This window comes from Neofelis nebulosa, chromosome 4 (assembly GCF_028018385.1).
Source record: "Neofelis nebulosa isolate mNeoNeb1 chromosome 4, mNeoNeb1.pri, whole genome shotgun sequence".
Lineage (NCBI taxonomy): Eukaryota > Metazoa > Chordata > Mammalia > Carnivora > Felidae > Neofelis > Neofelis nebulosa.
In genome coordinates, this window is record NC_080785.1 from 103,878,769 (window position 1) to 103,894,696 (window position 15,928).

The following is a 15,928-nucleotide window of genomic DNA, read 5'->3' on the forward strand; positions in this document are numbered from 1 at the left end:
TATAGAAATTATGACATAAGAATTCTTGTTCTGGGCCGTTCTTTTTTGTTTTTTTAAGTTTATTTAATTTTGAGAGAGAGAAAACACACACACACACACACACACACACACACACACACACACACACACAACTTGGGAAGGAGCAGAAAGAGAGAGAGAGAATTCCAAGCATGCTCAGTGCAAAGCCTGACACAGGGCTTAGTCTCACGAACCATGAGAACATGATCTGAACCCAAATCAAGAGTCGGACACTCAACCGACTGAGCCGCCCGGGCACCCCTGTTCTTTCTGGGCCATTCCTAAGAGAAATGCTGCGGTCTGTGTTTAGGAATGGTGTTACCAGCACGGCATGTGGGTGGTAAACGAGGCCACCAATTCAGTTCCATCGCTTTAGCTGGGGCACACTTAACGAAAAGACCTTTGAAAAGACCTTAGCCGAAAGAGAGCCTCACAAGCTGTGTCAGCCTCTAGAATGTTGGGGCTGTGTCTTTCGACGTGGGAAATCAGGTCCATGTTGGCACATAAACCCAGGAGGCCCCAGGGCAGGAAAAGGCCGATGTTCCCTCTGCGGAAACACAGGAAATCTCCCTCGGAATTCATTCCTGCGATTCTTCCAGCAGAGGCCATTGGACCCCCTTTCCCACAGACGCACTTAAAATTGTTCAGGGGTTTTCGGGCCCCAGAGCTTCTGGAACAGCACAGGCTCTCATAGCACAGGCATTGGGTTTCTCGTTCCTTCTGGAGAGAGCATACCTGTTCCAAGGTAAAGGGGAGGGAGGCCGTGAGCCACCGTCAGCTCTGGGGTGCCTTCACCCCTCGCCCCCTGACGTGTTAGGGAAGCCTCTCCCGAGGAGCCCGGGGCTCTGGGGGCCAAAGGAAGCTTGTTCTTCTCTGCTGCTCAGCGAGCTGAGGAGGTGAGGTGAGAAAGGCCAGTTCTGGTGCTGGGGAGGCAGCCACAAGAAGGCAGCTCCCTAAATAGCTGGCTAACAAGTTGGTTTGGTTTAGTTGATTGACGTTTCTGTTTGGGCAATATCTTCTTTTAGAACACTTTTAATTTTTCTAGAACAGCTGTAGTTTCCTCGAATTGAGAGGAAAGCACAGAGATTTCCCTGCCCCCCCCACGCATGATCTCCCCTCTTGTCTACGTCCCCCCAAAGTGGGACGCTCCTTACAGTCAGGAAGCCTGCCGGACACATCCTCCTCCCCCAAAGTCTGTCGTCGATGACCTTGCGGGACCATCTTTCTTTTTTTCTTTTTTAATTTTTTGTAACGTTTATTTATTTACTTTTGAAAGAGAGAGGGAAAGAGGGAGACACAGAATCCGAAACAGGCTCCAGGCTCCGAGCTGCCAGCACAGAGCCTGATGCAGGGCTCGAACCCACAAACCATGAGATCACGACCTGAGCCAAAGTACGATGCTTCACCGACTGGGCCACCCAGGCATCCCCCTAACACCTAACTTTTCTGGAGCACTAGGAGGAGGACATCCCAGCAAGCAGAAGGAAATAAAACTCACTTGCAAAATGACCCGTTTGTGCAAGAGACAGGGAGATCCAAGGGCCCAGACGTGAGGCAGCTGTGTGGGGCCGAGTCTCCTGAGCGCCCCGGGTCCCCATCAAACAAGATTATGAATGCCTCTGGGGACACAAAGCTCTGTTCCAGTGCCAAGCAAGTCGTGAGGAAACAGGCACATCAGAGCATTCATTTTCCTCAAGTATAGGGAGCACTAGTCTTCTGTTAAAAGCAGCGTGCAGATTTCACGTGCACGTTTAACATAAACACTAACATAACTTGAAAGATAACTGGGCTGCAATGCCTGGGGGGGCCAATCAGTTAGGGTCAGACTTCGGCTCAGCTCGTGATCTCACAGTTTGTAAGTTCCAGCCCCGCACCAGGCTCTGCTGTCAGCACAGAGCTCGCTTCGCTTCCAGTCTTCTCTCTGCCCCTCCCCGGCTCATACTCTCTCTCAAAAATAAATAAGCGTTTCTAAAAATGTTAAAACATGCAAATTTCACACGCCTGTATAAAATAAACACTAACAGGCGCCTGGGTAGCTCAGTCGGTTAAGCGTCCAATTTTGGCTCAGGTCATGATCTCACGGTTCGTGAGTTCAAGCCCCACGTCGGGCTCTGTGCTGACAGCTCGGAGCCCAGAGCCTGCTTCGGATTCTGTGCCTCCCTCTCTCTCTGCCCCTCCTCTGCTCATGCTCTGTCTCTCTCTGTCTCAAACAGAAACAAAAATTTTTAAAGAGTGTATAAGGGCACCTGGGTAGCTCAGTCGGTTGAGCGTCCGACTTCAGCTCAGGTCATGATCTCACGGTTCATGAGTTTGAGCCCCGCGTCGGGCTCTGTGCTGACGGCTCAGAGCCTGGAACCTGCTTCAGATTCTGTGTCTCCCTCTTTCTCTCCCCCTCCCCTGCTCGCTCTCTGTCTCTCTCAAAATTAAACAAACCTTAAAAACATTTTTTTTTTTAATCAAAATAAGAGGGGCACCTGTGTGACTCATTCAGTTAGGCGTCTGAGTTTGGCTCAGGTTGTGATCTCACAGTTCATGAGTTCGAGCCCTGCATCGGGCTCTGTGCTGACAGCTCAGAGCCTGGAGCCTGCTTCAGATTCTGTGTCTCCCTCCCTCTCTCTCTTTGCCCCTCCCCTGCTCGCACTCTGTCTCTCTCTCTCTCAAAACTATAGAAATATTAAAAAGTAATAAAATAAACACTAATATAACTTTCAAGGTAATTGGGCAGAGGCACCTGGGTGGCTCAGTCAGTTGAGTGTCTGACTCTTGATTTGGGCTCAGGTCATGATCCCAGGGTCATGGAATCGGGCCCTGCATCAGACTCGACACTGAGTGTAGAAACCGCTTGGGATTTTCTCTCTCTCCCTCTCCTCCCTGACTCCACTCCTGCTCTCTCTCTCTCAAAAAAAAAAAAAAAAAAAAATTACACGTAATCGGCCGTGAATCAGTTCCCCCCAGGGGGCGCATTGGCTCACCTGCCACGTAAGAAGCAAAAGCCTGCTTGTGTTATGACCTGGACGCAGGAGGCTCCAGACTTGCAGGAAGATGTCCTCCAAGATAGAGGTCAAGGGTGATGAGGTCCAAGTTCCGAGAGAGCACAAGTTACGTGGGGAGAGCTTAACCAGCCTGCACCCATGTTGATATCACCTGTCCACACCTCCCCAGGTAACAGCCCGTGGCCAGAAAACTTATCAGGCTCTCCAGCCTCTGCACGTTTCTCTCTAGGTCAAGGTGTTCCGACCAGCATGGTTTTGCAAACAGTTTGAAAAGTCTTAGAGAGGGCACGTCCGTCCAGTTGGCGTAACCCCATCTGTCCCCAGGGTCACGTACTGAGACCCTTGCGGGCTGTGGTGGCTGCCTGGCCCCGCGAGGCATTTGGGTTCTGTGAGGGTGTGGCCAGCAAGATTTGGGGACTCTGGTGCCGTCATCCTGATGACTTGGCTTCAGACTTGTACGTGAGGTGAAGGTTCCCCTGGTCATTTTGCTGCCGTCTCGTTCCCTCCGGCCTCACTTAACGGGCCCGGGACCAGACCCTAGTCGGTGACCCTAGCCTTGAACGTAGAGCCCTGTCTCTGACCCACGAGCTTCTCTGGCTGTGGGCTTCTTCAGTCTCCTGTCCCTTCATTGTCCTTTTGTGTGTCCTGCCTGTGTGTTTCTTTGTACCCGACCTCGTCTGTCGGGACCGCCTCTTGGCTGGCCCCACGCACGCTTTGCCATGCCCTGCCCCTCTGATGCCACATGGAGCTGCCATCTGGACGGGCTCCCTTGTAGCTACATCTTGCCTTACTCAAGACTTGGGGCTCCTACTGGCCTCTTACGAAAGGCCAGTAAGAAACTAGGCTGCGTTTGACCAGTTTCGGGTTCGACGGTGCGTGCAGATGAAGTGTGTTTGTTTTAACATCATGGCCAGGAGTAGCTACCTGAACGTAATTTGTAACCCGGGCACTGAGGGACCCGTTCATCTAATGAACGTATTTGTACTAAATGCTCATTTCAGGAGTACTGCGAGTGCAGTAGTTTTCCAAGTGTGGTCGCAGACCAACGGCGGCCGCAGCCCTGGGAACTTGTCAGAAAGAGGGATTCCCGGGGCGCCTGAGGGGCTCCGTCGATTGAGCGTCTGACTCTTGGTTTCGGCCCAGGTCACGATCTCATGGTTCGTGAGTTCAAGCCCCACATTGGGCTCAGTGCTGACAGTGTGGATTCTCTCTCTCTCTTTCTCTGCCCCACCCCTGCTCTCTCTGTCTTTCAGAATATAAATAAACTAAAAAACTGAGTAAATAAATAAAAGAAAAGAAATACAAATTCCCAGACCAGTCCTGGTGAATCAGAAACTCTGAGTGGAGCCCAGCAATCTGACCTTCAATACACCCCAAATTTCAGATTATATGTTAAACTTCAAGAACCCCGACTGCAACACATGCCACTGGCTGTGTGAGAACGACCTGGAGAAGTGCGCAGTCCCCGAGAGGGAGCCCAGGGTCTCACTGGCTGGATGGCAGGAAGAAGGCAGGAATTAAGGTTAGTGTATGCAGCTCAGGAATGACCCTCAGCAGCCTGACCACAGGCAGGCTTTGCAGTGTAGATGAGAGTGCATCCCAGAGAGGGGCAAGCTTTGCGATATAGACGAGAGTGCGTCCCAGAGAGGGACAGGCTTTGCGGTGTAGACAGGAGTGCGTCCCAGAGAGGGACAGGCTTTGCGGTGTAGACAGGAGTGCATCCCAGAGAGGGGCAGGCTTTGCGGTGTAGACGAGAGTGCGTCCCAGAGGGGGCAGGCCTTACGGTGTAGACAGGAGTGCGTCCCAGAGAAGGGAAGGCTTTGCGGTGTAGACAGGAGTACGTCCCAGAGAGGGACAGGCCTTGCAGTGTAGACAGGAGTGTGTCCCAGAGAGGGGCAGGCCTTGCGGTGTAGACAGGAGTGCATCCCAGAGAGGGGCGACTCATTACCTCGACTTGTTGCCTGGCCCAGCTTGACGAGAGTAGGATGACATGGCCTCTCTGACTTCCCAGCCCCATGGTCCCCAAGAGCCCTCTCCTTTTCTCTGGTCCTGAGTGCTCTGCATCTGGCAAGACTGTGGGCACAGGCTGACCATCACCCTGCCAGGATTTGTAAAAGAACCATGTGAAAGAGGACTGGCTTTTCCTTATCAATTTTTTTTTTTTAAAGAGAGAGAGGGAGCATGTGCACAAGTTGGGGAGAGGGGCGGGGCGGGGGTGGGGAGAGAAAGACACAGAAACCGAAGCAGGCTCCAGGCTCCAGGCTCCGAGCTGTCAGCACAGAGCCCAATATGGGGCTCAAACCACAAACCATGAGACCATGACCTGAGCCGAAGTCGGGCACTTAACCGACTGAGCCACCCAGACGCCCTTGTAATTGTGTTTTTTAAAAGAAAGATGTAGGGAAAAATTGTATATCCTTTTTAAACTTAAAAACAGAGATTGCCACAAATACCAGGAAGTAAATATCATTCCTACGTTAGGAGCAGTTAAGAGGCATTTGGGGAACAGATTAAAGAGGCCGGAGGGAAAAGCAATATTGAGGAGCAGTTGGGAGAGGAAACCCTGGAGGTCTGCTGCGTGACCCCTGCACCCCTAGCATCTGCCACGCGACCCCTGCACCCCTAGTAATGTGGTTTGGGGTGATCAGTCCTCTAGTACTTGGAATCAGAGAGAGAGAGAGAGAGAGAGAGACCCTGCAAAGGGTGTTCGTGTTAGTCTTAGTTCAGACTGCCTTAAAATACTAGACACTGGAGTCTTCAACAACACACATGGCTTCTCGGAGCTCTGGCGTCTGGAAGTCAAGGTCACGGTACAGGCGGGTAGATTTCCTTCTGAGGCATCATCCTGGGTCATAGGCAGCTGCCATAGCTCTGTGCTCATGACCTCCTCTTTGTGGATACACAGAGCCAGCTCTCTGGTGCCCCTTCTTATAAGGACACTAATCCTACCGGATTAGTGCCACACTATGGCCTCCTGTAACCATAATCCCATCCTTAGAGGCCCCGTCTCCAAATATGTTGGGGGTTAGGGATTCAACATGAATTTGGGGAGGACACAGTTGTCCCCAGCAGTGTTAATGCAGGGTGTGCTTTGGGTGCTTAGCACTGATGGTCTAGACAGCTTTTGTAATACACCTGACTCTTCATTTGACATTGTAAGCCTGTCTGATTGCCTTAGTTTGCTTCATTGTAAGATTGGGGAAACTTCACGGTGTAGTGTCTCAAGGATGCCACTTGGAATCTTGGCATTTGCTGAGAGCAGGACGGAGCTCAGCCACATACAGATGGGATGTCTACTCTGAGCCGGGTACAGCATCTCACTGCACAGAATCCCAAAGCAGAAAAGACAGGAATGAGTCAACTCATGTATTTTGCAAACACATCACATTTACAAATGCCCGACACTGTGCTCAGTGCCTTACAAGTGTTCATTGACTTAAGTCTCTAACAGGTGGACGCTGTCATTGATGCCCTCACTGGTGAGGAAACTGAGGCACGGGGGGTGGGTCTGAGAACTGGTGAGTGTCGGTGCTGGGACAGCATCCCAGGGAAGCTCCCCTCAGGTGCCTCACTAAACTGCTCTGCTCCCATGGGAAGGATGCCCACACTTCACACGGCTGGTGTGTGCAAAGCTGCACATCAGGGTCAGGTGTTGCTGCATCCAAGGGCAGGTAGCGGGGGAGGTAAGGAGGGGTCAGGCTCAGGATGTGAGGAGAATGTGTATGAGTAAGCAGGCAACCTCTTCCTGTCTCCAGAAGTTTCTTAACAGATAACCTCTTGCAGTCTCCAGAAGGTTCTAAGCAGGCAACCTTTTCCAGTCTCCAGAAGGTTCCAAGCAGGCAACCTTCTCCATTCTCTGGAAGGTTCCTTCCTGTGGCCCAGTGGCATAGGGACTTGCTACAACCCCAGGAGGGCACACCCTGATACCCCATTGGAGAAGCTGTCAGCTCTCCACAGGTGAATCTGTAACAGAAGCCCACAGGGACCAGGAGGTGTCTCTGCCTATCACTGGGCACTGCCGTTGTGCTTTGGCTTTCCTCTCTTTCTGGGTGACTTTTTCCAGGAGCATCAGAGGAGCCTTGGAAGAACTGGCTTACTCTTGGGAGTTTGGCATTTTAAATGGCAGCTGATGGCAGATTAACCGGTGGGGCAGAAAGGCCACCCACCCCCACGTGCCTCATTTTACATGGACATGAACCTGAAAGGCGTATAGCAGGGCAGTAGTAAATCAGGTTGTGTTTGATTTTTATTTTGTATTTATTTTTTTAAACATTTATTTATTTTTGAGACAGAGAGAGACAGAGCATGAATGGGGGAGGGTCAGAGAGAGGGAGACACAGAATCTGAAGCAGGCTCCAGGCTCCGAGCTGTCAGCACAGAGCCCGACGCGGGGCTCGAACTCACGGACCGTGAGATCATGACCTGAGCCGAAGTCGGATGCTTAACCAACTGAGCCACCCAGGCGCCCCCAGGTCGTGTTTTAAATGAGCCTGGGGAAGGGTCACACCGAGCGGCAGACCCTGCAGGAGATGTTGTAAGATCAGGTCATGCTTTCGAACCCAAGTCCTCGTGTTTGTACCGGTGCACGTCCAGCTGCTTAAGTGAAGCCCAGGTTCAGTCCTCGTCAGCTGCATCCCTCTGGGGATCACCGATACAGATGTCCCGAAGGAGAAAAAGACAGCTATCAAAGCCTGAGTTCCTGTCACCCCAAAACCTCCTTACATCCCTGTGGGAGCCCCTCTGTCTTGGCTTGGGCTCTTGCCACTGGGAAAGGATAGTGTCCAGTGTGCTGGAACAGGTTGACTTTGTAATTGGCCTCTGTGTTCTTCATAAAATTTAAGCACATATGACAGCCAGGCATCTGGTGTTGAGTTTTATGATCATGCTCTTAACAGTGTTTTGTTTTGCTTTGCTTTGCTGCCTTCTCCTCCCCCCAGTTTTTTTTTGTTTTTTTGTTTTTTTGTTTTTTTTTTTTAGAGAGAGAGAGAGGCAGAGAGAGAGGGAGACAGGATCTGAAGCGAGCTCCGCGCCGACAGCAACGAGCCCGATGCAGGGCTCGAACTCAACAAACCCAAGTCAGACACTCAACCGACTGAGCCACCCGGGTGCCCCACCTCCCCCCAGTTTAATAGTAAATTTGAGGAGACAGGCCTCCAGCACATAGAATTTTCTTTGGAACTTCTTCCTCCCCCACCCGCCCCCAAAATTTTGTTGAGAAACTGCCTTCCGCCCTCAGTTCTTGACAATATCGCTGTAACTTGAACATGAGGAGCCCTCTGTGGGAAGGAACCCATCCTGCGTTAAGTGAGATAGCGAAGGCCAGCAGGGATCAGTCAGTTCTGGGAGGAAAGCCACTGGACACGCAAGGCAGAGACTTGGGCACCCCCTTCTTTATTCGGGTGGAAAATGGGTACGTGACTATATTAGCACATCTGGTTAAGTACTGGCTTGCGTGAGGGCAGGATGCTTACTTACTCTCAGTAATGGGGCAAATGCCACCCTGTCCCAGAGCTGGCTGCTCCCTTTTACAGCATCTAATTCAGTGTTTCAAATATGTCACCAAGTATTGCATTAAAAGAACAGAAGAGTGACATTACTAACTTTTGTGTTCTTTCTGGTTTATATTCTAAGATTAATTCAAATACTTGTGTGGCCGTTTATTTGTGTGTGCTTACCCTGGTGCCAGTAGACTGTGGGTGGAGACAGAGACCGGAAAGGAGCGAGCGTCAGATGGACCAGGGTCCCAGGCCCATCTGCCTTTTCCTGGAGACCCCACCCCTCAGCCTGGGTGACTGAGAAGGGGAGTGTGTAAGTGCCATCAAAGATACACAGGGCATGGGAACAAATAACATGAGGTCATTTTAGCATTGTTAGAAGTCTGCTTTCTGTACTGAGGCTTTTTTTTTTTTAATGTTTTATTGATTTTTGAGAGAGAGAGACAGACCACAAGTGGGGAGGGGCAGGGAGAGAGGGAGACACAGAATCCGAAGCAGGCTCCAGGCTCTGAGCTGTCAGCACAGAGCCCGACGCGGGACTCGAACCCAGCAGCCGTGAGATCGTGACCTGAGCCGAAGTCGGACGCTCTAGTGACTTGAGCCCCCCAGGCGCCCCTGCGTATGGAAGTTTTCAGTGGAACGTCCTCACATCTTGCAGCCTTTTTGTTGTATTGCATTAATCTCGCTGTCAGAATAAAGATGATTTTTGCCCCGGAGCTGAAGGAATCCAAGTTTACAGTGTTATTAGCTGGTGTGGCTGTGTGTGCTGGGCCACTTGGCGAGGGTGGGCGCTTCATCAGCCCTACAGCTGCCCCATCACAGTCCAGGGGGCCAGGAGTCTCCTGAACTCGGGTGACGCCAGTGTCCCCGAGTATCCCCCAATTCACACACATGCTGTTAATTACTTCCCAGATAGTAGGTGGGAGCAAATACTGTCATAGAGGAGATGGCTCTAAAAAGTTGTTTTGGGGACAGCTGGGTGGCTCAGTCGGTTAAGCATCCACTTCAGCTCAGGTCACGATCTCATGGTTTGTGAGTTTGAGCCCCGCATCAGGCTCCGCACTGACAGCTCAAAACCTGAAGCCTGCTTTGGATTCTGTGTCTCCCTCTCTGTCTCCCCCTCCCCCACTCACACTCTGTCTCCCTCTGTCTCTCTCAAAAATAAATAAACACTTAAAAAACTAAAAAAGAAATCAGAGGAAAGACGTATGCTTTTTGAAAGGTGTATATGCTCCATTGCTTGGGAAATTTCAGGAAAGAGAGGTCGGCTTTAAATATAAAAGCATTCTGCCCAGCAGATATAAAAGAGGCAAATGAAATTCTTTGGAGGAATCCACACTGTTATTCTTCTCCCATGGTAAATAATCCCCTGTGGTGGGGGACATTATGAAAATCTTGGACATTCAAACTAGGGCATTTTCTTAGTTGTTTTTTTTTTTTTTTTTAAGCCATGCTTTTTTTTTTTTTTAGCTATCATCTTCGACTTAAAATCTTCAGTTTTTAAGATACATTATAATTTTGAATAACTGAAAGTCTAGTTTTTAGTGATCTCACTTGTGCTAACTGACCTCCTAGGATTCAACTCAGCATATCCATGGATTTAACTACAAGTGTAGCTCTTTCCCCCGCTCTTACGGGTTTGATCTACTGGACGCTTTTTCAGCTCTGTTGTTTACTAGTGTTGCAAATGTTACAACTGTGTCGTCCAGTACAGTCATGCATCAGGAATTCACGAGCTGCCGTTGCCCTTGATAAGCATGACCAGACAGAGGACTGCACATTCACCTGCTGGTTTGTGTGTTTGGGCCTTCCCAAGCTTGACCGAAGGGAGAGTGCAAACGTCCCTAATTAATGTGATTTGTTTCCATTTTTGCAGCCATGCAATGATGGACCTGCTGGTTGAACTTTGCCTTCAGAACCACCTGAATCCATCCCACCATGCCCTGGAGATCCGGTCTTCGGAAACCCAACAGCCTTTGAGTTTTAAGCCAAACACTTTAGTTGGGACCCTGAATGTGCACACTGTGTTTCTCAAAGAGAAAGTTCCCGAAGAGAAGGTTAAGCCTGGCCCACCTAAAGCACCTGAGGTCAGTAGGACAAGCGGACCCTTTGTCACCTGAGGACATATGCAGACACCTGTGGCCCAGGTGTTGAGGAGGGGGCTGGTGGGGCCCCTCTTATCTAAGTAACACCTGCAGACAGCTGTTGTTGGAATGCCTACTAACAACGCCGGGCAAAGTGAGGCCTTAACTGGGCTTCTTTTCAAAGATAGAAGTAAACTGAGCTTAATAACATTCACGGTTGTAACTTTGCTCCTTCGGGTGTTATAGAAGAGGAATCAGTCTAGACCAGAGCCATCCACTGGAACTTTCTGCACAGATGGGAATGGTCTGTAACCCTGCATGTTCCAAGGAGGCCGCCCCTGGCGCGTGTAGCTAGTTATTAAGCAGGTGTGATGCAACTTGTGTGATTGAGAAACTGAGCTGTTAATTGTATTTAATTTTAATTCATTTACATTGGAATAACCACAAGGAGCCCATGGCTACCATGTTGAATTAGGTAGAACCGCTCTAGAAAATCCTAGGTCTTTCAGTCCAAGGAAGCTATGGCGATACAGGGAAGATTTGAACTTCTCCTAGACAGAGGAAAAACAGGAGTTTTCCCTTTGGAGAAACTGACGTCCGAAATTTGTACTCAGTGCACTTGGGGAATATCTCATACACAGGTTTATTTCAGGCTTTTGGTTATTGGTTAAAATGAACTCCAGCTGCTTATGGTACTTCTTAATAAAGCTTTGCTGTGAATCTTTTAGTGCCATTGGAAAGCTTTTAGGTGCTTGGAATATCTACTAAATTTTTCTGCTTTTAAACATGGCAGTTTGGCCAGCAGTTCATCTTCTGTACGTTTTTAGGTTTGGGTGGTTAATAAATTATAATCGGTGCCATCGATACTCTGGAAAGGGGCATGGGATCCAACGAACTATTCAGCACACACTTAGTGGGTCTACTCTTCAGGGCGTTCGGACAATGTCGAGTCAGTAAAGGCCAAGAAAAAGTTGCCTTTATGAACCTTTGGCATATTAAAATTTTTTTGACGGGTCCGTTTATCACTAGACATTTAGAATCAGGTGTAGTCAAACCGATTGGTTTTTTCCCTGATTATAATGGCTCTCATTATATGTTTATTACATGTATATGTCTGCTGTATGCCTCTTATATAGTCCCAGCTTAAATATGTGTATGTAGTATATATACACAAAAATATGTATATACACAGACATGTATACATACCGTATATACTTATAGATATATTAATATATTTATGTGGGTCTTTGGCTATTTGAACAAAAATTTGATATCTTGGGGTTTTTTTTAGGATTTTTCTTGAAATTGAATTATTCGTGATACTTTCAAATGATTTTCATGTAGACAATATGTGCAAGTGCCTTGTGTTCAGGTCTGTTGGGATCCTTGAAAGATGGTAGTTAGGCGTAGGTGTTAAATTATAAATCAGGATCCCTCCCGATGTCCATTCCCTTGTATTGTTAGCAGTTTGTTCCTTAGTGAGCGAGGCTACGGTCAGTGGTTTATTCCAGGTGCATATTGTTCACTACTGAGTCTGCCATTTCCCCCCATGACCCACTCAGTTTCTGGAGAAGGGCCCGGGCTGCCCCAGATCTTGCCGCACTCATTCTAGAACACCAATAGGGGTTGGAGCCGTGTGCAAACACGCTCTTATAGAATACTTTCGTCCGGTATGTTCTTCCAGAAATCCGTGCGCTTGGTAGTGAATTACCTGCGAACGCAAAAGGCCGTGGTGCGTGTGAGCCCCGAGGTGCCGCTCCAGAACATTCTCCCAGTCATCTGCGCAAAGTGTGAGGTCAGCCCAGAGCACGTGGTGCTCCTCAGGGACAACATCGCCGGGGAGGAGCTGGAGCTGTCCAAGTCCCTCAACGAGCTGGGGATCAAGGAACTCTACGCGTGGGACAATAAACGAGGTGAGGCCGCCCTGCGTCTTTGACGCCCGCTGGGGGAGAGCCCGGGCAGGAATCGCCGTGCCTGGATTTTCAGGCCACTCAAGCTTCGTCCAGAGTTGAAGTGGGCAGAAAGTAAATTTGGTCTGTTCCTGTTCCCCTCGATTGTAATGATGCGTCTCCCCCCATCCTGAGCCTGTCCTGCTCATTCCCTGTCTCCTGCGAGCTTCTGTGACGTGAATAAAAACAGGCCCTGGACCAGAACTACTCACAAAGCCCGCATGAACCAGTTTCTCTTGGATTTCTTTTTCAGTACCTGCCCCAAGTCTCAAACATTGCTCATTGTCAGAACCAGCTGACAATTCAGCTTTTTCTAAAACTGCCCGAATGAATTATAGTTCAGGAGATCAGTCCTCGAGAACCACCCACAAGGCCATGTGGGGCTTCCTCAGCGTTGATGCCAGAGACACCTAATGCTCGTGTGAATTTGGTACTTGACCTGACGGCCCAGAGCCTCTGGGGGAGCGGCCGCTCTCGAGACCATTCACTGTTGGCACAGAGGCTGATAGGTGCGTAAGCAGATTTCCCTGATTGACACAAAAGGCTGACCATATTGAAACAGCTGCCAGACCAAAATAAATCAATGAATGAGCAAGTAAAAAAATAAATACATAGCCCTTGACTTTAGAACTTACTGAAACGAACTTCATATAAGTGCTTTTTAATGAGGCTCATTTGATCTGTTGCCTTGTATTTATTCCACAGATACCAAGTGGGTAGGTTTTTAAAGTATAAACCTATCCTGTTTTTTCGTGTTTCTCTAGTGTCCTTCAGATTCTTCCGGGAAAATCTGTTTCTCTTATTACTGATGTCATTGCAAAATCAGTGATCATCATGGAATCTCTCTCCTCTGCCAAATCTCCCACAGGTTCTGGACCCCAGGTCTCATTTGCCATTCGAGGAAGGGTTTTAGCTCAGTCACATATAAAATGCATAGACTATTTATTCCTGCAAAAAAAAAAAAAAAAGAAAAAGAAAATAAAGTGCTCTGACATTTGAGAGCAATGCATCTTGTGCTTTATGCCGCATCTCTCAAAAACTCAGACAAGATTATTCCCAGCATCTGCTCCGAGGGTTGGATATAGTGGGTGTGTCTGTCAGGCTCTTATCAGCCCTGTTTAAATTTGGTTTCTGTGCCTCTTTGGAAATAGAGCTTTCATTTGGTAAGACAAGAAAAAAAAAAGGAGAAAAGGAAAGAAAAGAAAGAAAAACTGTCCCCACAAATATGTGAAAGCAAAAAGCTTGCACAAACACGCATTTCTCTTCTAGGTCAGTCATCAGCTCTATCTGTTGGGACCCCAGCAGCGTCCCCAGAAAATAAAGGAGTAACAGCCGGCACAGGCATGGTGGGTGACCGGCCCCTGCCCGGGACACGGTGTCTCTTTCATCTGGACCGTACAGTGCCATGTGCTCTGCCGGCTGTGCAGTATTTGATTACCATCCCCGCCAAACGCCTTTATCCCTACTGGCAGTCAAGTATTTGGGAAGAAGGGAGAACATTCCAGAAGATGTCTGCGGGGAGCCCTCTCTCTAGGCCCCTCTTGCATTACATCCCCTCCCCAGCCAGCAGCTGCTCCAGAGCGGGCAGGGCCAAGGCCGGAGGCGGGGCCAAGGCCGGAGGCGGGGCCAAGGCCGGAGGCGGGGCCTTGCTAGGCAGAGGCCCAACTCTTCTGGAATTCCCGGGATTGGCAGGCTGGAGAAGCAGAAGGCTTTGCTGCCACCTGCTTCCATAGGAGCTCTTAGCAGCCCGGCAGCTGCGGGCTGGAGGAGATCAGGGGCTGGGGACTTGGCCCCTCTCCTGCAGGGGCGCAAACAGCACCACCCCCCCCACCCCCACCCCCCCGCCCGGGGCCTGCAGGGGGCGGGGGCCAAGGCTGTACTCAGGGGCTGGTGCAGACCAGCGAGGCTTGCCCTCACTCTCTCCTTGCCTGCTTTTTCCAGTTCTTCTGACCAAAACTCAGTCGGAGCCTTCCCTGAGCTGTCAAGGTACAGTGAACCTGCAGGCCTGCTCCCACCCCAGCTGGACTTTGCATGGCTCTGGGCTAGGACGATGCATGCAAGTGCACTGGCGTAGAGGAGCTGAGGGAACGCAGGCTTGCCACGCCGGGCCTCCGGGGGCGTGTCTGTCGGCTGCTAGGCGGCTTCGGTTTGGCGTCTTGACGCCCTGGTTGCCTAAGAGAAGAATGTCCCTTGTGTGGGAGTTCGCTCGGTGGGTCCACCCGCTAAGCAGTGAAGGAAGCTGTTGCAGAAGATGGGTCCTTCCGGAATACACAGTTTCAGGGCAGAGCAGAAGTAGCACTTGCAGAAGATGCCCCGTTTACCTTTTCACCCGTGTCCACCGGTGCCCACGAGGTCCATCCTGTCTGCTGCAGAATTTGGGGCAGTGTAGATCGTGAAGTCTAATCTTTTCTGTCATAGAAGCGTATATACACGATCATTCTGGCTTTTAGATTTCTTTTTTTTTTTTTTTTTTTTTTAATTTTTTTTTCAACGTTTTTTATTTATTTTTGGGACAGAGAGAGACAGAGCATGAACAGGGGAGGGGCAGAGAGAGAGGGAGACACAGAATCGGAAACAGGCTCCAGGCTCCGAGCCATCAGCCCAGAGCCCGACGCGGGGCTCGAACTCACGGACCGCGAGATCGTGACCTGGCTGAAGTCGGACGCCCAACCGACTGCGCCACCCAGGCGCCCCTGACTTTTAGATTTCTTCTGACATTTATTGTAAACCTTACGTATGCTCACATACACCCATATTTACACGTACATGCACACGTATACATGGATACATATAGTCACACTGGAATTTTATTTAAATGTTTTTATTGATCTATTTTTGAGAGAGAGAACACAAGCAGAGCAGGGGCAGAGAGAGGGCGAGACACAGAATCGGAAGCAGGCTCCAAGCCCTGAGCTGCCAGCACAGAGTCCAACGCGGGGGCTGGAACCCATAAACCACGAGATCATGACCTGAGCCGAAGTCGGATGCTTAACTGACCGGGCCACCCAGGCACCCCTGTATGTTGGAATTTATGTGACCTCTTTGAACTGTCCACACACACACACACACACACAAACCCAAGTTCATTCAAATCCCGGTGAGTGTTTGTCTTTTACGTACAAAGGTGTAATGAAATAGATCTTGGTGTTGGTCTGGAAACACAGCCCGTGGAGGGGGGGGTGGGGGGTGGGCTCTGACACTGCGGTGGCCCAGGCCACCCTGCACACTCCTTGTCTGCTGAGGTTTACTCCGTCCTACCGTGCAGACAAGTCCGGCCGACAGAAGGATCCGCCCCTGAGAAGCACTGTGAATGGTCGTTGTTTGGGGCAGGAACCTCCTGTCTGTGAAGGCTTCCTCAGTTCACCCGGGTCTGATCTAGGGCAATAGGC

The 15,928-nt window shown here is 49.9% G+C and overlaps 1 protein-coding gene across 6 annotated transcripts in view; it reads left to right on the plus strand.

Moving 5' to 3' along the window:
• Positions 1 to 15,928, plus strand: part of COBL (cordon-bleu WH2 repeat protein) — a 278,030-nt gene that overhangs the window by 107,731 nt on the left and 154,371 nt on the right. For all 6 annotated transcript variants that reach the window (XM_058725524.1, XM_058725523.1, XM_058725526.1 and 3 more), the window contains exons 3-4: positions 10,383 to 10,593; positions 12,275 to 12,503. In XM_058725524.1, coding sequence (XP_058581507.1) covers positions 10,383 to 10,593; positions 12,275 to 12,503 — 440 coding nt within the window. The remainder of the gene's footprint in view (positions 1 to 10,382; positions 10,594 to 12,274; positions 12,504 to 15,928) is intronic.